The following is a 21,204-nucleotide window of genomic DNA, read 5'->3' as shown; positions in this document are numbered from 1 at the left end:
GAATGTGCATGCCGAATGAATCATAATGAAATACTTCTCAATGCACCCCTGTGATGCCAGAGCTCAAGTTCTTTTAATTTAGCTTAAGGATGGATCGCAATTAGTAAAGTTTTTAATAAAAAGTTGTGACCAAAAATGGCTGCGGTTCAGGATAAGGCAGAGGGTCAAGCTTGTCACTCTTTTTGGTTAGTCCTTTTCAATTATAAGAACTTTGTTAAGTAAACCATTTATATTTGAAAGAGTCTAGCCAAAAAGAACGACAAGCTTGACCCTCTGGGATAAGGGATGTCATAGCCACGTGAGACGGGATTCAGCCAATCAATTCTTGCATTGAAAAGAAATAGAGACATCTATGTGTCGTCGTCTATGTTACTCTCTAAATATCTATTTTTCCTGCGCAAATTCTGTTACAAGTTTCAAGAATTCCTCTGGTTTCTCAGCATGTGCTACCACAACAGAAGCCGGAAAGAAAATAAACAGTAAATAAGCAGTACAAAAAAAATAAAATAAAAAGGCATCTTACTGTACTCATCTCCAAGTGATAATCATAGCCTCTAGCTCAAACTTACTCCAATGCCCAGCTTCTAATCCTTCGATCCTTGCATTAGGGAAGAGCGACTTGATCAGCTCGATCCCCTTCTCAGTGATGTAGTCAGATTTGTTGCCTTTGATGAACAGAGCCTTGCCACTGTACTCAGCTTGTCCTGGAACAAAATCGAATTGGCCCAGCTTGCTCAGTGAATTACCAATGGTTTCAAGCGGAACACGAAAGTTGAATGTGTCGTTCAAAGTATCCCGTTTCAAATTTGTCAGCAAAAATTGACGAACTCCCACATCCTAAAAATAATGAACTTTAGTAACATTAAGAGTACGAAGGACAGTAATGCACCTTGGGGAGTTTTTTTTTTTTTTTTTTTTTTTTTTTTCTTGTTACACAAATCAACTTACGGGAACTGCTTTTTTTAGGATATCATCTGCTTCACTTTGTCTCCTAATGCGGGCTGCTTGGATCTCCTTCAAGGATTCTACATACTTGGCGAATTCGGAAGGGATCTTTGCATTGATAGGGGCTATATCCACAACGATCAGGCGATCTATTGGAGTTTGGTTTAATGCAATGGTCATAGCTACCTTGCCTCCCCTTGTTTTTGGATGAAAAGCATAGTAAGAAATATCACTGTGTCAATGACCATAAAACACCTACAGATCCTTTTCTTTAATTATACATGCAGTGCCTCCGAACTCGAGATTAAGGTTCGATGCATTTGAATTAATATGCAACTGGGTTGATTCTGGTCAACCTCAACTCTTCTCAATTTGTTCCAATGCTTACATGGAATGACCAATGATAATAGGGTTTTCTAGGTTCCGTTCTTTGAGGAAATGAGCGACGTCTATCATCATATGACTGTAATCATGCACTTGGGAGTGTCCACTCTCTCCATGATTACGAAGATCCTGCGATCAAATAAACAGCACATTAGTAAATAGTAATAGGATAGATCAATATTTAATGCGCAGATGTTCTATGGTCTGAGAGCGTGAGTAGGCGCTACTGCTTTCCCGTAACGGCTTCCGTTGCTCAACGCCAAGTGTATATGAATGCGTATGTGAAAAGAGATAGTGACATTTGAGATGCGTAGAAGAAATGTTTAGACATGAGCTGGGAAAGTATGTCAAGGTATATAGGGTTGAGAAGTATTAATTGAAGATAGACAGACATATCCTCATATCGATCTCAATGTATCAGTTCACTTAAAAATATATATTTGAAAAGATGCATAAATGAATGACTCTTTTCCCTGAAAAAAAACTGCATATTTTGTTTTTACAAAACCCTTTACCAATGCAATGACTTGAGTATTAAGCCGAGAAGCCATTGCTTTAGAGAGTGATTTCCAATTTTGTTTGGACCCAAATAATCCATGGAGGATGACAATAGGCTGAGATTTTGCTGCTTCTTGAGGTACTGGTTTGGGCACATCGGCGAAGGACAGTGTTACTGGTGAAGAAAGGTTTGTAGAGGTAGAGAAGGGTCGTGCAGCGGCAATAGCGATAGTAACAGTCTGCGGTGTACGAAGGAATCCCCGCAGAGGGAGGGTCTTGAAGATAGGGGATAGCATGTTGAGTGTTCTTAATATTAGAATGAAAAGAACAAAGGAAAGGATTAAGGAACAAAATAGGTGAAATAAAAGCCACTGTCTGAGTTTTTTTTACGTCTGTGCGGAATGACAGTGTAACAGTATACATGTATATACAAGTGAAAACACGATCCTATCAAATCATGTCATCATAATTTTTTGATTCACTAAATTTGTCATTCTTCTTTTTGCTTCTACAATCAAAAGTCAGTCCCAACACTATAAAAAATAAAAAGACACAAATTCCAATGGGACAATCATCCTCATCTCTCTCTCCCGAAATGGAATCTACTCTCAAGGCCGAAATCGATAACATCATTAGTAATGTTAAATAAATCAAAAAAAAAAAAAAAAAAAAGATGAGTTCTCCCATCACTTTACTGATACTAATTTTTTTTTTCTTTTGTATTCTCACGAGTAGATAGTCATGATGTGGTCATGTTCTCAAAGAGTTATTGTCCATACTGTGCCAAAGCTAAGGCTCTCCTCGCTCAGCATGGTGTGAAGGTTTTTATTATGGAGCTCGATGATGTCGAGAATGGTGCTGCTATCCAGGCCTATCTTAAGGAGCTTACTGGCCAGCGTACTGTCCCCAACATCTTTATCAATAAGGAGCACATTGGAGGCTGCGATGATCTTTTCAAGTTGGAGAAGAGCGGTCAGCTCAAGGCTCTACTTGCTAAATTTTAGACACAATCCCATACAGTCAAAAAAGAAAATAGTCTCTATACTATTTAGTGATTTCCTTACTCTTGTATTCATAAACGAACTTCTGAACTTTAGAAAAAAAAAAAAAAAAAAAAAAAAACTTGTTTTCTAACCATTTTTTGACGAGGCTAGTTAAAGTAAAAGAGCTCAATTTTGGTGAAATTAAAACATTGAGTCGGAAATCAAAAGGATGGACGACATAATAAGAGCATTGCATTGACATGCGTTTAGAAATCAGTGTCGAGTGGGAGGGAAATAGACGGAAAGCAATGAAAGGATTATGAAGTACAGACAATTGAGCAAGAAAGAGAAGCATTTCGCACCCAGAACTTCTTTGGTATTCATGTCCCTGTGCCATCGCTGCATCCATACGTACATCTATATTCATATTGTTGCAAAATTTAGGGGCAGATGTGGTAGGAGATTTAGGTCGTTTTGGTGGATTATGAAGCCGGTCACTTCCAGCTGCAGATAGATAAATAATTCTAACACAATAAAAGAACACACACACTACTCAAAGACTGGACGAGAACAGTCAGTACTCAAATGGCTCTTGTGTAAAAATAAGGAACCTTTAATGATCTATGGCTACTAACGACGAACGTTGTGAGGGCTCTTTACCTGGACGAGAACAGTCAGTACTCAAATGGCTCTTGTGTAAAAATAAGGAACAAGGAGCCAGATTTTCCTGAGCTGTTGCTCGTTAAATAGTTGGTGGCGAACCCTCTACACGTGACTAAAACTAAAACCAACACCCCCACCAGCTGCGAAGTTCGGCTCCGCCAAGCCGCAGCTCAAAAAGAAAGGAACTCATTGTGCTGTTTGCGCTTCTACCACCTTGACTCTTGCTACCCCGCATTTTGGTCATTGCATCATTGTTCTTGTCACCCTTTGGTTCGCCTTGGCATCGACCAAGGAAAATTTTCTTTCTTCGGCCAATCATTTTGATCCGTGATCACGCCATTACTTCCACATGATGATGTTGCCATGGACATAAATGTTGGTTCATTCCTCCATTCCCTTTTTTTTTTTTTTTTTTTTTTTTCTTTTTTTTCATTCGCAACTCCTTCCTCCTTGCCCTGCTTGAACTACTTCATCGTCATCATGGCCCGCACTGTTATTAAGAAAGACGAGGTTCCTCCTTGCCCAAGACCAACCACTTCCACCAAGACAATGCTTCCCTCTTCGGACAAGAGCTTAAGTCTGTCTTTGGGCACGTCTCCAGAGTCGCGTCCTGCTGCCACTTCTCACTCTCCTATCACTCCTTCGACCCCTACCACTCCTCCTGCTTCTGCTTCTTCTTCTACTCCTGCCGTTGTTCCTGCTCCTGCCGTTGTTCCTGCTCCTGCCGTCGTTGTCACTCCCCCTTCTTCTGCTTCTCCTGAGGTGGTTGCCCTTACTGACCACGAGGTTGGCCCTTCCTCTGTTTCGCCATTTGCAGCGGAGAAGTCTTCTCCAGAATCTCCTCAGTCCCAGACAGTTCCCCCCCCCGCTCGAGAGCTAAATAAGCGGTCAGCTGAGGCCTTTCAAGACATAGACGAGCCAATTGAGAAACGCGTACGGGCGAAGTATCTTCTTCACGGCGAGGTGGCATTCTCCAGAGGCTTGGCTGACCAGTCGCGTCTTCGCGAGAGGCTTCGTTCACGGAAGGTGCAACTTGCGCCTGAGGAGCGTCACGAGATTGAGCTTGACCTGTCCTTGGCGACAAGGGATGTGGAGATTGGATTGGAGTGCCTTCGTTTGCTGTGTCCTCCCGCCCCCGACCCAGACTTGGCTGGTGTAATTGATCTGGCGCGAGAGGTTGTTCGGTGTCGGCGTAGTGGGGATTCTTCTCAGTAGCTCTCTGTAGGTTCTCAATAAAATCATCTTCCCATAATCGTTGCCTTTGAGTTGCGAGCTTGAGGAAGTCTCCATTAATTGTTTCTACCCCATCCTTTGTGCCATAATGCGTTCGACCCGTCTTGATCCCATATGATCCCTTTTCATTCGCCCAGACTACTTCAAATGGACCTAACCAACGCGGCTCCAGCTTGCGTCCAAAGCCTGTGACGAAATCCAAATTGAACATGTAAACCCTTGATCCTACTTCGAACGATTGTGGGCGAACACGTCGATCATAGTAACGTTTCATCCTGTCATTGGCATTAAGCTTGCATGAGTATGCATACTCACGGATTCCCTCTCTTCTTACGATAAATCTCGCCATGCTTTCTTCTAGGACTACATCGTTCTCTTCCGGTGCCTCTGCTGAAACGAGGAACTTGTCGTCCGCGAACAGTCGCCGTAACGCTGACTGTCCTGTGTAGCCCATAAGTGCTTCCATTGGCGACACTCCTGTGCTCCTAACGACTCGACAATTCACGTCGAATACTGCTTTCGGTAGGAATGCATCCCAATCCTTAGATCCAGCTGGCAGTACTCTCCTCAGTCGCTCCTCGATAAGCTTATTTGTCGCCTCGACCTGTCCCTGACTTTGCGGATGCCTTGTCGAACCAGTGACGTGCTTGATCCCCCAGAGGTCACAGAAAGTCTTGAATTCGTTACGAAATGCGGGGCCTCCATCCGATCTAATCATAACAGGGAGCCCGAACCGACAGATAATCTTCATAAATAGAACAGCTAGGACGCCTTGCGCGCCTTTGTTGGCCACTGCATGTGCTTCAGTCCACTTGGTGAAGGAATCTGTGAAGACGACTATGGTGGTCATCCCCCTAGGCGTTTCGACTAAGTTCTCAATCAAGTCAACGAAGAGAACTTCAAATGGGAACTCGGAGACCGTAGGATGCAACCTGTTATGTTTCACTCGACTTCCAAATTGCTGGCAACGGCCGCAAGACTTGACCCAGTGGAATACATCCCGTCTCATCGTTGGCCACCAACACACGTCACGAACTGTTGCTAGGGTAGACTCTGCTCCATAGTGACCGCCCTTGTCGTGTGCCTCCTTCAGCACACCCTCGACTTCATCCTCAACTACGCACCTCTTCTCTCTGTTGTCGGCATCTCTATACAGTAGGTCACCTTCCTTCGTCAGTCGAAACCTGTATGCCTGTCTCTTGATCCTCCTCATTTCAACTTTGTCTTCTAACTCCAGTCTCATCTCGGCTAGGTACATGTAGAAGTTCGCGTACCATTGGCTCGCCAGCCACTTTTCTCCTGTGGATTCTGCCCTTCGGCTCAGACACTCTGGCACCTCGTCATCGATGTCATCCGTGGCTATTCCTTCCGACATAATGCGACTCATCCCGTCTGCATTGCCGTTCTTCGTACCTGGTTTGGTCTTAATGACCAGCTCGAATTCCGACAGAATCATCTGCCACCGCGCAGGTCGACCAGTCAGATCAGTCTTGGAAAACAACCATTTGAGTGGCGCATGGTCTGTGTAAACGACAACGGACCTACCCAGGATGTAAGGCCGAAACTTCTTGACGGCTATGACAACGGCGAGGCACTCTTGCTCAAAGGTAGAGTAGTTGCGTTCGGCTCCTTGAAAGGTCTTCGAGTAAAAGTAGACCGGTCTCAACTTACCCTCCTCATCTTCTTGTTCTAGCACTGCGCCCATAGCGTATTTGCAGGCGTCACACGAGACCACCCAATCCTTCTCGAAATCTGGAGCCTTAAGTACCGGAGCTTGAATTAACTTGGCTTTGAGACCCTTTACTGCGGCCACCTGTTCAGGACCCATGGTGAAGCTTGCACCTTTCTTGAGGAGCCTCGTCAGCGGCTCTGCAATCTGAGCGTAGCTTTCGACGAACCTTCGATAGTAGCCCGTCAAGCCCAAGAATGCACGTACATCTTCCTTGCTACGTAATGGGGTGAAATTCTTGACCTTGTCAACTTTGTCTGGCATGACCTCAATTCCATCTTTGCCGACCACGTGGCCAGTAAACTTCACCTTGTCATACCCGAAATGGAGCTTACTAGTCTTGTACTTGACTCCTCCTGCGCGAGCTGCCGCAAACGTATGATCGAGGGCTCTCAAATGCTCTCCCCAGGTCATCGTGCGCACGCACACATCGTCCATGTACGCCTCAAGCACTCTTCCGATAAGGTCTGAGTACACTTTTCTAACGAAGCGACTGAAGGTATGTGGCGCGTTCTTGAGCCCAAATGGCATTACCTTGTATGCAAACGTCCCAAAAGGCGTACGGAAGCCAAGATACTTGACATGCTCTTTTTTGATGCCAATCACGTAATAACCTTGAAATCCGTCCAGGCTACTGTAGTACTCGAATCCGCCTAAGTTGTCAAGTATTTCCTCGATGTTTGGCAGTGGCCAGCTCTCCCTTTCGGTAACCTTATTTAGGCCTATGTATGCGACGCACTTGCGCAAGGATCCGTCTTTCTTAGGAGCAAGACTCAGCGGCGCGCACCACTCGCTCTCCATCTCTATGATTTTTCCTGCCTTAAGCTCATCATCAACACTCTTCTTAAGGAAGTCAAGCTCCTTCGGCGAGTACCGTTTGCACCATCCTACGTACACTGGCTTGGCGCCTGGTTGAATGTTGATCTCATGTTCTAAAATAGACGTCACTTCGAGGTCCTCAAGGTTGGTAGTCAGCCTGTCCTTATTCCTTTCAAGTAACTCCACAATCTGTCCGTACTGCTCATTGGACAAATTTGGGTTGATGTCCACGTTGACTCCGTCAACCGCGAACGGCTGCCTTTTTACGCGAGCATCGTCATTCTCGCACTGTATCTTGCTAGAGAACACTCTTGCGGTCATCGCCTGCAGATCCGGGTCACCGACCTCTATTGTCTTCACTCTCAAGGCTCTGTACCCTGCATCAGCATCGGATTCTTCCGTCTCGTAGATTGATTCGTCATCCTCATAGTCGTCGTACTCATCATCATACTCATCGTTCTCATCAGACAAGTACGTTGATGTCGTAGGCTGAGGGGTTGAGGCGCGAACATTTAGACCGCCACCAAGGGTGATAGTCCTTCCCTCACTCTCCACGTAGTACACGATACCGTTGCTCCAATCAGCCTTGGCTTTCAGCGCCTTGAGCCAGTCATCGCCAAGGAGGAAGTCATATGTGCCCTTACAGTCGATCACTCCCATCGACATTCTCAAGGGGATCCCGGACACATAAATATCGATAGGTCTTGTGCGGCCCGCAAGCTTCTGGAAGGACCCATGGGCCAATAGCACCGCACGAGTAGCAGGCTCTAACTTCAGTCCGAGTGCGTTTGCCACATGTAGGCCCATCATAGTATGGTCATTGCCTGGATCAATAACGGCGTTGTTGAAGTCTCGTCCCAAGGCGGTGACGGTCGTGACATCACCTTTGCCACCTTGAACGTTCCTGGCCATAGCTATTGCTGACTGACTCCTCTTAGGCTTGCTTCTTCTTGGAGGGGCATGGCGGGCCCAGGCCTCGGTAACAGCTGCCTTGAGTTGCACTGCCATCTTTCCACGGTACTTGGAGTGAGTGGCCAAATCAAAATTCAATCCTTCGACCGCATCAACGAACACTGGATCAGGAATGACACGCTTCCTGGTACGCTTTGGCGTCGCATTTGGAGCTTCTGCAACATTATTCTCTCGCCCGTCGACCGCTCTGTCATCAAAAGTCACTGTCTGGAAGTGGGGGTCCCCAGAAGGTTGCGCACTACTAGTGGATGCCTCAGCCTCCCACTGCATTCCTCGGACAGGTGGAGTAGTGCCTCTCGTTTCCTCTCTTCGTTGAGACGATGGACCTGCAGGAGTGCCTGTCCTCTCACTGCGACGTCGCTGGGCACCTGTCGAATTTAATCGCTGTGGCTTAGTCGTGATAAATGATTGGGCGACATTAGTGGCGGAGATTTCTAAACTTTGCACTCTTAGCGAGGAGTTAGTTTGAGTGGCCAATGGGACGCTATTGGCGCCTGTGGCGGGGCTTCCTTGTTCCTTAGTGCAAACCTTCGAAGTATGGCCTCGCTCGCCACATCGGAAGCATTCCACCAATGGGCAGAACGACAAGAGGTGCCCCTCTTGATTACATTTATGGCAGGTTCTACGGGCCATAGGGATAGCCTGCTGACTTCGAACTTCGGCGGGTTGGAGCACGGCATTAGGTCTAGCCTCCACTCTAATATGCTTGGCCAATTCAGAGGAACCAAACACTCGCCTCGCTACAGCCGGGCTCATTCTTGAGATAGTCTGAGCGATTCGCGCCTCCGGAGTTCGCTCCTCGGCAGCAAGGGTCCAGGCTCCGAACATGTCTGTTAATTCGTCTACGCTTAATTGATTAACTTTCTCTTTGTCGTCTTTGAAGTCCGCTAGGAAGCCAGAGTAGTGCGTCCTCGGCACTAGGGTCGATCCAAGCAGAACATTCGTCTCGATTGGTGCAGCATGCTCAGCGTTGCTGCGAGCTATGACACGGCTCTCAGTGGTGTCAATGCCCCAACGATTTCCTTCAACCAATTGTGTCACTGATTCGAAGGTTTCCTTCAAGGTCGCAGGCGCTTCTTTGTTCTTGACCTTGAAAGGATGGTCTTGCCTCAAACCCTTGCAAAATCTGTACGCCAGTAGACGCTCGGTGGCTGTTGGGATCTTGTACGGCTGTGCGTCGCAACCAGACTCTGGGTCGAGGAGTTCCATGGTAAGTTTCATTCGTTGTACATAGTTGGCTGTCGTCTCATCTTCTCCTTGCTTAATAGAATGCAACTCGTCCAGGGTGACATCCTGGCTTCTAGGGGTAGAGGCCTCCATGATGAAATCGCTGACGAACTGGCTCCAGGCACCATTCGTCTTGTTTGTCATCCTCCAGCGCCTGATCCAGCGTTGGATCTTGCCTGTCGCCTGCCTCTCGACGAACATCAACTTGTTGCTCAGGGTTTCTCCTTCGATAACACCTCCAAAATCGCTGATCCATGTCGCGGCGGTTAGACCCTCAGCCTCTGCCGACGGCCACTTCGGGATCATGGTAAGAAGAATCGATAAATTGGAAGACATTGTAGCTGCCACCCCCTGCGTAGATCACCAGAAATATTGTTGCAAAATTTAGGGGCAGATGTGGTAGGAGATTTAGGTCGTTTTGGTGGATTATGAAGCCGGTCACTTCCAGCTGCAGATAGATAAATAATTCTAACACAATAAAAGAACACACACACTACTCAAAGACTGGACGAGAACAGTCAGTACTCAAATGGCTCTTGTGTAAAAATAAGGAACCTTTAATGATCTATGGCTACTAACGACGAACGTTGTGAGGGCTCTTTACCTGGACGAGAACAGTCAGTACTCAAATGGCTCTTGTGTAAAAATAAGGAACAAGGAGCCAGATTTTCCTGAGCTGTTGCTCGTTAAATAGTTGGTGGCGAACCCTCTACACGTGACTAAAACTAAAACCAACAATATTGGATATTATTGGCATTTTACATTTGATTAATTGAAACTGTATTCTCGACCTCCAAATGAAAGTGACAATTGCACCTCCTTTCTTTGTCTGAAATCTTCCACTGCTTCAAATCTTTTCCTACGCTCTTCAAGACACTTCATTCTTAATTGCTCAATAGTCTTTCCTCTTCCTCCTTTCTCTTCTTCCCTTCCTTTCTAACTTTCTCCATACTTCCTTCATTTTAGTCCAGTTACTCTTTCATTCTTTCTATCACTTGATATTCCTATCTCTCTCTCTATCTTTCTCTGGCCACCTTTTCTGGCGCCCCAATTCTCTACAACGCTTGTCTCTACGTCCATGGCAGCCGTCTTTATTCTCTGTCCCCCTTCACTAATAATCAATAATCCAAGCAATTCATCCTTCTCAACTTGACACTAAAACAATCCATAACATTAGCCAAAGATTCAACATCACTAATATCAGCTGTTCATACCTGAGTAACCGCAGACACAGAGCAAAGCCAACAGGGACAACATTAGCTTCAGTAACTCTAGTTAATTAAACCCGAATCTTAACAGTGGTTTACAATCGCTAGATGAATCATCACAACTCGTACAATCCGACTTCTATTGCATGATCCATTTGCGTCCTCAGGATTAAACCTATTCCTCTCATTCTTTTTCTCTTTCTTTCTTTTTTTTTTTTTTTTTTTGTCATCTCCTTCCCACGCTCACCTTCATTTATCCATTCTCAATTGAATCACTTCTCCACATTCCGCAAGCGTATTCAGCTTTATTTATTTATTTATTTTGACGTACACGACTACGTTGAAAGTTCTGACTTGTTATTCGTTACAGCAAACATTCATTGGATGGAACTATGGCTCAGCAAAAAGTATCTTTCAAGAAATGGTGGAAGAATATCACAGGAACTAAGGCAACAAAAGGTATAGTGGCAAAAACACCTGTCGCCGATTTATTTAATGTTTCTCCGGAAATGAGATCTTTTCTATGCAATCAAAAGTGGAATTGGGCTGTCCTCAACAAGGATTCACTCTCTCTGGGCTGGAGTAAATAGGCACTGCATGAATGGACATTGTATTCCCTAATGATTTTCTGGACAATGGCAGTGCCAGCCATTCGCCCTTGTTGATTACTGTTTTCCATTCACACTTTGCCCATCTTTCGCATTCTCGCATACGCACATGTTGTCTTTTCACTAAATCAATGGCAATATCTTTCTGTTGACACTCATCGACACTCAGGTACCACTCAAGGAAGACCAGATTGATAGTTTTTGCATTCATGCGGAGACTGGATTCAATATATAAAAAAGGGCACAGGGACACTGCCCAGGTGGGACGATGTTTATTTATCTCAGACATACAACCTTAATACTCTCGATTTAATAATTCGAGCATCGCCAACACAGGGGTATCAACCATATATGTGTGTGTGACAAGGCCCAGCTTGGGGGCAGCCTCAAGTGAACAAGTGAAAGATTATCTGAAATCGTATAATGAGAGAGTGATCTATGAACTTGCCAAGGATATTAACAGGGTTTTGGTCCAATGTGGGCGTTCCTTACTTGAATATGGAGTCATCAAAAAAGAGTGTTTGAGAGGGAGCCCTTTCCTAATCAGAGAGTAGAGAGCCTGTATAAAATAGTGATGATGGCAGTAATGACACAACCACACCGGATAAATTAGTAAAGGAAAATTATCGTCTGACACGTCTCTTGTCTGTATGTATCGCGTAAAGTAGGACTTTTTCATGTCGAGCTCGTTGACTCCATCGTCTATGCAGGAGTGCCAGTGCAATACACGGTTAATGGCCAAACGCGGTGTCAGGGATATATTCCCACCATAGTTTCAAAATGTGGCTGGTACTTGAAAGAAAACGGTAAGCTCAAGCGACGCATCCATGGTGTATAATTCATTAAAAATGCAAACAACAGTAACCAACTTCTCAGAACATGGCATTGTTGCTCCTAAAACCAATGATTATACAGCCACAAAGGCGCGAGGCATCTTTCGAGTCAGCGGGTCTGCTAAGCGCGTATCGGAGCTACAGTTGATCTTTGATACACCGCCAAAATATGGGAGTCAACTGGACTGGACCGGCTACACAATCCATGATGCATCAAACGTTTTCCGTCGATACCTTAATCATCTACCAGACCCAGTCATCCCATTGGAGTTCTATGAGCGGTTTCGGGATGTTCATCGTAAGCTAGCAAACAACAAAATCTTCGTCTGACAGAAAGTATATAAAATTGTATAATCAAATGTTATCTAAACTAAAGTCGTTTTTTTTTTTTTTTTTTTTTTTTTTTTTTTTAAAAAAAAAAAACAGGGAATTTGACAGACGAAGAGGAACAGATTGCTGCATATCAGGAGTTAATCAGTAAATTACCTCCACCACACTCTTGTCTCCTCATGTACTTACTGGATCTATTGGCTCTTTTCGCCTATCACAGCGAAGATAATCTCATGGATTCAAAGAATCTAGCTTCTGTTTTCCAACCCGGAGTCATATCACATCCGAACCATGCCATGTCTCCTGGAGAATACATGACCTCTGCAGCAGTACTAAAGTTCCTCATCGATCATCAAAGCAGTTTCACTATGCCTCAGCCCAACATTGATGAAGAAGATGAGGAAATGACTAATTTTGGATTAAAGGACCAGCAACCTCAGCACCAACATATGATCCCAAATCGTGACAGTTTTAGCTCAGTATTCCGAGCAGGCGGTTACGTAAACGCATCTGATCACGAGCGCATTCACAACTCAATATCAGGCCGTGGTATTAGTTTTGAAGCAGAGGATGCAGTGCGCATTTTAAATCCCGAAGTCAGGCGGCAACACTCGCTTCATAAGCCTATTATACCGCATTCAACACTGCCTGGAAACCCACCACAGAGGAGCAAATCGACTAATTCCAGTATAAGCAGCCGTCATAGCAGCCAGTCTGGAATCTTCTCAAATTCATTTTTGGCACGACGGCGGTCGAGCAGGCACTCGAGGACGGGGTCTAAGACCCTCGGAGATGTAGAACAAGACCTTTCAGATATACCCGAAAAACTCATTTTGGTTGAACAAAAAGAAAAAGGGAAAGATCACACACGACCTTTGACGCCTCGCGACTCTATGGTCCGCAGAGCTGTAACATCACCAATAATAGGGTTAGATGACAATAACACTGAACTGTCCTCCCATCATTCACGACGAAAGCATATGAAGGGAGATGGACACCGCCGCGAACCATCGGTTTTTTGTCAAACAATTGAGGTTCAGTACACAATAAACAAACCACCAACATCTATCCGTTCACATTCTTCATTCGTGGGGTCACCACGAAGCGAACGTAGCGTTCAGCCAAATAGCGATCCTTTGTCGGGAGGAGGTCAGGGTCGGGATGGTCCAAGAGGCTCATTTGTTTCTACAACATCACATGTTCTCATCCCTGACCAACTGATGGAGCATCGTGAAATGAGCCCCCATCCCTCTCAACAGGGCCCACAAAGACCAACCCCTGGACAGAAGCGAACATCTATACCCTCTAGACATGGGCTTCAATCAACCCAATCATCCTCAGCTATAGGATACGATGCGGCAACCTCTCAACACCCTACCAATCCAAGAATGCCAATCCTCCGGACTAAAAGCAACCCAGGAGAGTTAGCAAGTATAACTACTAAAGGGATGTCCCATATACCACAAGGATCCTATAGTAGCGGTAGTCAGGCAATTGGAAAGTTTAAGGGTTTGTTTAGTACCAAGAACCGCGATCATGACTCCGTCAATTCCCCACGAGATGGAGATAACAAGGATGAGGAAAAGGATAAGAAGTACGAATCCTCGACCACAGATAAACAAAGGAAATACAGAAGCCAAGAAGTGACGCCAAATCATTTGCAGCAAGGACTTTCGTCAGTAGTAGCAGGAATGAGGAGTGCACCTGTCCGCAGTATCATCAAGGAGCATGAAAGTGGCCACATTCAGCCTCCACCAACATTGCCTCAGCCTCAACAGCAGCGCACAAAGGCCATGCCGCCTCCAAGGCCACCGCCTCCTGGGCCGGAGGGCTCGTTAATGGATTTCTTGGACCCACCGCAGCGTCTCGGCGACCAGCACTCTGGACACTCTTCGCCTTCTGGAGGGTCACGGTCAGCATCGCCGGCGCGCGTCCCTTCGTCACGTCAACCTCTTTCAGCTAACGCATCTTTTACCTCGACATCATCTGCCAGATCAACGTCGAGCATTGATCGATTGCACCAAAGAAGGGGCCCTCTGCATCAGGGTAGCTCAAGTTCCTTAGAAATCGCGATGTCAGCCTCTGCTGATGATCTTCATTATGATCCCAACCGTAATTCACGTCAGCTTTCTCCACGAGCGCCCTCAAGGCATTCACCTATAACTGATGTATTCCCTCAGAATCAGCTTCATCCCGACCAGCCTTTATCACAATCACAACAGCACCAGCATCTTTCGCTTCACGTCTCTACACACTGCCATCACCTACCGCCCCATGGGACTCATCTCAGCCATTCCCCTGTAGAAGATTACGGAGGACACCAACAACACTATCGCCATCCACATCAACCTAGTGAATCAAGGAGTAGACAAGGCTCACTTGGATCCAACCAAAGTAATGAAATGTTTGATATCAACACATTACCAAACTCAGCCTCAAGACCAAGGGAGCACCGACCTGTTCGTGAGCGGTCCTCGTCATCTGTTCGAGGGGATGAGACGTCACCCAAGGCTCGAAGTGCTTCTTCGAAAAACTCATCGCCTATCCATTCGTCAGCGCCATCTTCATTATCTGCATCTGGATCTGGTGCTGGCTATCGTCATCACTATGGATCATCACCTTTAGTAGAGAGACAAGATGCTAGCTATACTAGTCTACCGCCTTCGAGCCGAGCCAGGAATCGCGCCCAGAGTCGAGGCGAGCAGCAAATTCTACAACGGCAACAAAGTGCCATTGGTGTTGTTGGTGTTGCAAATAATATCGCTAGCAACAATAACAATACTAATGTTGACAATCATAGTCGACCTTATCTTGAAAGAGAGCGATCACGATCAAACACAGGAATGACCATTTCATCAACTTCCGCTACTTCGTCTGTCAACTCTAGCCCCGCGATACCGCCCGCACCTACCACTCGTAGTCATACCAGCCACAGTAATAACAGCAGCACTTCCTCGCTCGTTACATCATCGACTATCACGACTTCAAAGTCTTTGCGATCAGGTAGATCTGCTCCAACTACCCAATAATGAGACTATTTTTTATTTTATTTTATTTTATTTTATTCTTTGAGACAATCAGCATAATGTTATTTATTCTGTCTCTGTCCTATTTTTCATGCAGCTCTTCACCTCTTTTTTTTTTTTTTTTTTTTTTTTAAACCTAAGAAGCACCCCTTATTTTGAAATAGCAGAAAGTAAAAAAAAAAGTATGCACCAAAAGACTAAAAAGAGCATCAAAATAAGAATCCTTTGTGGTTTCATTGTGTTTAATAGTTTTTGTATAGAGGCATGGTTTTATTTATTTTATTTTTACTTTTTCATACAAAAATATTATTATTATTATTATTATTATTATTATTAATATTTTCAAGTGTACTTAACGTACTTAGTAACATATTTATTAAGAGTTTATGCTGTCTGTTATTATTCCCAAGGATTGTCAAAGACCTCTTGTGCTGAAATATCCTTTTCAAGTGATTCTTTAGGCATTTGCATGATCTCCATAACCTTTGCGTTACTCTGATTCAGTAATGAGGCTGCTCCCAAAAAGTCGGGGTCCAGTGATGCAGCTTCTACAGCATCCAAAATGTTCCAATTACTTGTTACAGTGCTTGTAGACATCGTCGTAGATTTTATTAAAGGAGGAAGCGCTGTCGTTTTCAAATGTGAATTAGTACTGAGCGACGTTGCGTTTGCTGTTGCACTACTGCCGAGTTGTAAAGATGCAAACTCATCAAACCCACCAATGTCTTCCTCCAAAGAAGGAATACATGGTGTTGCTGTTGCCGTCACAAGAGTATTTTTAGCAGTGAGCACAAATGCGGTCTCGGGTAAGAAGCTATTAGTGCCACTGATCATGGCATCCGATTGAGTATAATTAATTCCTGCATTTGCATTGCCCACGGGTCTCGCATGCTCTGGTGAGTCCAGAAGCGAGTTCATCCATGGATTGGGGCCATCTGACACATCCTCGCCCAAAGAGAATCCAGATAGCGACTTGGGTTGGTGCATAGTGCCTGCACCAGGACTTGACGTAGCATCCGCCGCTATAGCAGCCCCTGTTGGTGATGAGCTCGAAGATACAGCCCTCAAGCTGCTGAATCCAGTATCTAAGAAGCTTGAGGACTGGATGTTTGTAGTTGCGTTAAGGAGAGAAGAAGATGGTCCTGATGTGAAAAAAAGATCCTTCGAGAACGCCTCAGCTGCATCGTCTTTAATTGCTACATTCACTAGAACTCCAGATTTAGAAAGAGGCGAGGATGAATTGCTATCGTTCTCACGCTCGAACCCACTTTTGCTAAGGGGTGGGGGTAGGATAGTCGTTATAGCGCTGCTACTTGCCGCCGGTGATGTTGCCCGTGAGATGGATTGGAAAGTTTCAATCGACTGTGACGTCGCCGGCGAAGGCGCAGAACCCGAAGGCTGTGTAAGAAGATTGAGGATTGAGTCGACAGAAGCTGGTTGTGGTTGCTGCTGTTGATCCAGGTTTGTCTTCTTGGCTTGAATGGAACGTATTGCGGACGCACCTGATCCTGATAAAGTACTTGGCTTTGTATTTGCAACCTTTGTAGTAGTTAGTTTTGAGTCCTCCAATAGCTCCTGACTCTGAATACTACGGCTACTCTTGATACTTTCATGGCTTTTAGTGCTAGCCTGGCTATTAGTACGTGTTAAGGAATTGGATGTAGCAATGGCTGATAAAGGAGACTTGATCGATAATACATCATCCTCCGCCTCCCTTTTGACATCATCCCCACTACCATTCAGAAGTGATCCTAAGGGAGATGCTTCAGCATCGAGAGTTGTTACCGTTACCGTCGTACGCACACTGCCAAGAGGAGGGGTTGACTGGCGTATAGATCCTATGAGATTACTTTTAGGTAATGGGGGTGTGGATGTCCTCCTGGAGGATGAAGAACTGCCTGTAGAACTGCCTCCACCAAACAGTAAATCCCGTTTTGCAACCGATAATGTGGACGAGGCTGGGACCGTCACCGAGTCAAACATGGAAGGCGGTCCACTTCCGGAGGAGTCACCACCTGTTAGAGATGAGAAGAGTGCATGTTGCTGAAGACGCGAAGAACTGCGGGAGTTGTTACCTGAGCTAGGAGGAGAACTACGCACTGAGGATGAAGTAGATGTTGCGATTGTCGTAGTAGAGGTATGAGGGGGTGAGAGCGTTGCCTTGGCGGTTCCGCTGCGGGTAGTGGTGGTGGTAGCAGTGACAGGTGGTAATAGAGCAGCAAGTGGATCACGGTAGAGATCACCTGAATTCGAAAGGCGACTGTGGCTACCAGATGTAGAAGAGCTTTCTGCAAAGACCAATAAGAATAAAGCACGATGTTAATATGAATATAAAAGGGCACCCTTGTTTTGATGCATGAGGGACAGAGGCAGATCGCTCAAACCACGGGGAGAAGGATAAATGAATGAAGGCCTTACCAACAGTGTCACCAAAAAGATGACCAAACTTTGAGTTAGAAGACCCCTTACGTGACATGGATAGATTGATGTGGAGCTACTAAGCTTTGGAACGGTTGAAGGAATGGACTAGTGGATCAAAAAATAAGAGAGATGTAATGAACGGCGCATGCATGTCAGTAAGAATGACTTTATGCAATAACAGATACCTCAATATTGCATGCCAAAAAATTAGCATGCGCAGCCACTTTGCCACCAAAACATGAATATAAAGTGGTGTTTTATTAATTTTCAAGTTTTGTTTTCCTCCTTTCTGCATTTTAAAAGAAACACAACATACAGTTACACAGTCAACACTTTACAACATGGAACACGCTCAACAACAACATGAAGCCAATGTTATGGAGGAAGAAGAAGTTGACATTGCAGAAGAAGGCCATATGCGCAGTATGTTTTTTTTTTTTTTTTTTTTTTTTTTTTTTGACCATGTCGAGACAAAGAGGCAGGCTCATTTGACACCTTTGGCAAACCAAATAACTCATCCTCATTGCTTTTAATTTTATGTTGCCTCATTCAAAGCTGAGAAACTGGAGGTAAGTACAAAGGAAATAGAGCGCCTGGTGACGTTCATGCTATTAATGGTCCCGTGTGCTTTTTCTAGTTACCTTGTTACCTCTACTTGTATGTTGATATTTATTAAGAAAAAAAATAATTAAAATATGGTAGGAATGCGGTATTCAAACAGCAGATATCAAGAAGCTCAAGGATGCAGGATACTATACTGTTGAATCAATTGCATATACCCCCAAAAAAGCCCTGCTTCTTATCAAGGGTATTTCCGAAGCCAAAGCAGACAAGATTATTGCAGAAGGTATAGCATGACAAAGACGCCAGAGTATAATTAGCATCTTTTGTTACTTCACCTTATTCTCGGTGCATCTACTCTGGGAGGGAAAGTTATAACAGTCTTCTCCTTTGGTAAAAAAAATTTTAGCCTCACGGTTGGTGCCTATGGGATTTACAACAGCAACCGACTTTCATGAGCGCAGGAAGCAGATGTTGATGATTACTACGGGATCTGCAGAATTGGATAAGTTACTTGGCGGAGGGATCGAGACAGGTGCCATCACAGAACTGTTTGGAGAGTTCAGGACGGGAAAAAGTCAGCTTTGCCACATGTTGGCCGTAACATGTCAAGTAAGAACCATTACTGAATTTCTTACAAGGTTATATGAATGAATACTTGAAACGCCAATTAATTTTTTTTTTTTTTTTTTTTTTTTTGGATGGGGATCATAGCTTCCTACAGCAATGAGTGGAGGCGAAGGAAAATGTTTATATATCGATACTGAAGGTACTTTCCGTCCTGAACGTCTTATTTCGATCAGTGAAAGGTAAATATTTTTTTAACTGTGTTCATCTCATTATCTAATTTGGATGTTCGCTGGAAATACTTAACGTTTTTTTTTAAAATAATAATAATAATAATAATAATAATAATAATAATAAAAATCAATAGATATAACCTCAATGCTGAAGAAGTTCTCGATAACGTGGCGTATGCTCGTGCTTATAACACGGATCATCAAATGAATCTACTGGTGCAGGCAGCGGCTATGATGTCAGAATCTCGATTCGCATTATTAATTGTCGATAGTGCCACAGCGTTGTACCGTACAGATTTTTCGGGACGTGGTGAGCTTTCAGCCAGACAAATGCATATGGCGCGTTTCCTGAGAAATCTTCAGCGTCTTGCAGATGAGGTAAAAAATAACTATCCATATCTGTATATTTGAAAATGAGATACTTGCTATCGATCTTTAATGCCCATGCCTATGCTCATGTTCATTTTCCTTTTCCTTAATGGATTTAGTTTGGTGTTGCTGTTGTGATTACAAACCAAGTCGTGGCCCAAGTCGATGGTATGAACATGTTCAATGCGGACACCAAGAAGCCCATTGGAGGGAATATCATGGCTCACTCCTCTACAACAAGGTAATATTTTTTATTTTTTTTAAAAAAAAAAAAAAAAAAAAAAAAAAAAAAAGCTGTTTGGAACGCTTGACATTGTGACATCTAAAGAGTCTGAACTCATGTGTACATGTTCACTGCTGACCATTAATCCCTAATATTAAATACAGATTGTATCTCCGCAAAGCAAGAGGAGATAATCGTATCTGCAAGATCTACGACTCTCCATGTCTTCCTGAACTCGAAGCCCAGTTTTCTATCGGAACACATGGCATTGCTGATGCTGTTGATAATTAACTCAAGCGAACAATAATAAAAGCAAAAATATAATTTGTAAAAACAAAAAAAAAAAAATAAAATAAAAAAAAATATAAAAAAATAAAAAAATTGTCATTTCTCGTTCTATTCAAACTTTTCAATATTTTAAGATCAAAGTAAAAAAAAAAAAAAAGTATTTAACTGGATTCGCACTGGATCTTTTATATTGTTTTGTATACTATGCTCTAGATTTCTTTTTTAAAAACTCCTTGCCTCTCGTTCTTTGTTACGTTTTCTTAGATATCGACCCAATATTCAGCTTCATATGCCTCGACCAAATCCTTATTATCTTTATGCTTGAGTTGCCATTCACCAAATCCTCCACGCAAAATGTTAACTTTTTGTGTAATTGGAGCACGATTGGCCGCCTCGACCGCCGCTGCCTCTGTCGCCGTCAATTTTGCGTCGCGTTCAGCAAGGGCCTCTGACCAGCGATTTGCGGCTTTAGGGCCCCGAACTTGAGACAATGCGCAATGAAAGAACAACGTCGGAACATCCTTGTATTCCTCGACCAGTTGGGGAAGTCGATCAGGAAGCTGCTTTGAAGGGATATTCACGCTTCCTGGGATGTGGCCTCCCTATACATACATTTTTATACATAAATATATACGCATAAAAATCGTAGTCTTTTAGTTTTAAATACAACGTAATAACCATGCCCAATAGCTTGATGGGTCTATAGGTGAAGACGAAAAAAAAAAAAAAAAAAAAAAAAAAAAAAAAGTAATGTGATGACATGCACAAAACTCAAAACTTACAATGCGATCCTCATCGCGAACATCGATTACGAGATAATCTTTTCCTGGAACCTTAGTCTTGTCTTCAAGAAGGGTTTTTAGGGCCTCCTGTTCGACGAACTCTGGTTTCTGATGAGTAGAAGTTGACATGGCTGCTTTGATGTAAGTGCAGGAGTCCGAATATGAAGCAATATAACATTAAAAGCGTAAAAATAAAAATAAAAACATCTTTTATAATGTTACACATTGTAAAATTACGCCATTTTGGTAGATTTCGCGTCTCCAAACTATGCTTTGTCCTAAATATTAAGACAGGTGGACAA

General features: G+C 44.0%; 6 protein-coding genes across 6 annotated transcripts; 3 read left to right on the top strand and 3 right to left on the bottom strand.

Annotated features, from left to right (window-relative positions):
• Positions 1–225: 225 nt before the first annotated feature.
• Positions 226–2,123, bottom strand: BCR41DRAFT_342607 (Alpha/Beta hydrolase protein; the record flags this gene model as incomplete). The annotated part of the gene is made up of 5 exons (XM_022022295.1): positions 226–446; positions 570–837; positions 949–1,141; positions 1,334–1,458; positions 1,845–2,123. The coding sequence occupies 5 exons, from the start codon at positions 2,121–2,123 to the stop codon at positions 385–387; spliced, it is 927 nt and encodes a 308-aa protein (XP_021876069.1). The 3' UTR covers positions 226–384.
• Positions 2,124–2,422: 299 nt separating this feature from the next.
• Positions 2,423–2,831, top strand: BCR41DRAFT_401544 (glutaredoxin-1; the record flags this gene model as incomplete). The annotated part of the gene is made up of 2 exons (XM_022029227.1): positions 2,423–2,462; positions 2,563–2,831. 2 exons carry the CDS (start codon positions 2,423–2,425, stop codon positions 2,829–2,831), a joined length of 309 nt encoding a protein of 102 aa, XP_021876068.1.
• Positions 2,832–10,886: 8,055 nt separating this feature from the next.
• Positions 10,887–12,898, top strand: BCR41DRAFT_382360 (Rho GTPase activation protein; the record flags this gene model as incomplete). The annotated part of the gene is made up of 5 exons (XM_022027358.1): positions 10,887–11,120; positions 11,935–12,075; positions 12,185–12,400; positions 12,529–12,792; positions 12,858–12,898. Exons 1-5 carry the CDS (start codon positions 11,054–11,056, stop codon positions 12,896–12,898), a joined length of 729 nt encoding a protein of 242 aa, XP_021876067.1. The 5' UTR covers positions 10,887–11,053.
• A 1,446-nt stretch (positions 12,899–14,344) lies between these two features.
• Positions 14,345–15,557, top strand: BCR41DRAFT_363593 (hypothetical protein). The gene has a single exon (XM_022025908.1). The coding sequence runs from the start codon at positions 14,505–14,507 to the stop codon at positions 15,459–15,461; it is 957 nt and encodes a 318-aa protein (XP_021876066.1). The 5' UTR covers positions 14,345–14,504; the 3' UTR covers positions 15,462–15,557.
• Positions 15,558–15,815: 258 nt separating this feature from the next.
• On the bottom strand, positions 15,816–18,019 carry BCR41DRAFT_426290 (hypothetical protein). Its single transcript, XM_022030715.1, has 2 exons — positions 17,877–18,019; positions 15,816–17,746 (listed from the first exon to the last, which is right to left on the bottom strand). Exons 1-2 carry the CDS (start codon positions 17,932–17,934, stop codon positions 15,858–15,860), a joined length of 1,947 nt encoding a protein of 648 aa, XP_021876065.1. The 5' UTR covers positions 17,935–18,019; the 3' UTR covers positions 15,816–15,857.
• Positions 18,020–20,284: 2,265 nt separating this feature from the next.
• On the bottom strand, positions 20,285–21,099 carry BCR41DRAFT_426288 (Rhodanese-like domain-containing protein). The gene is made up of 2 exons (XM_022030714.1): positions 20,903–21,099; positions 20,285–20,722 (listed from the first exon to the last, which is right to left on the bottom strand). The coding sequence occupies exons 1-2, from the start codon at positions 21,029–21,031 to the stop codon at positions 20,381–20,383; spliced, it is 471 nt and encodes a 156-aa protein (XP_021876064.1). The 5' UTR covers positions 21,032–21,099; the 3' UTR covers positions 20,285–20,380.
• Positions 21,100–21,204: the final 105 nt, after the last annotated feature.

This window comes from Lobosporangium transversale (genome assembly GCF_002105155.1).
Source record: "Lobosporangium transversale strain NRRL 3116 chromosome Unknown BCR41scaffold_64, whole genome shotgun sequence".
Taxonomy (NCBI): domain Eukaryota; kingdom Fungi; phylum Mortierellomycota; class Mortierellomycetes; order Mortierellales; family Mortierellaceae; genus Lobosporangium; species Lobosporangium transversale.
Note: the sequence above shows the minus strand (reverse complement) of the source record. Positions and strands in the feature narration are given on the sequence as shown.

Excerpts from the sequence above, each read along its gene's own strand:
- BCR41DRAFT_363593 (XM_022025908.1), top strand. The coding sequence starts at position 14,505 with ATGTCAGCCTCTGCTGATGATCTTCATTATGATCCCAACCGTAATTCA.
- BCR41DRAFT_426290 (XM_022030715.1), bottom strand. The coding sequence starts at position 17,934 with ATGTCACGTAAGGGGTCTTCTAACTCAAAGTTTGGTCATCTTTTTGGT. Across the intron at positions 17,747-17,876 it reads TCTTTTTGGTGACACTGTTG|AAAGCTCTTCTACATCTGGT; the intron begins GTAAGGCCTTCA and ends TGGTCTTTGCAG.
- BCR41DRAFT_426288 (XM_022030714.1), bottom strand. The coding sequence starts at position 21,031 with ATGTCAACTTCTACTCATCAGAAACCAGAGTTCGTCGAACAGGAGGCC. Across the intron at positions 20,723-20,902 it reads TTCGCGATGAGGATCGCATT|GGAGGCCACATCCCAGGAAG; the intron begins GTAAGTTTTGAG and ends ATGTATGTATAG.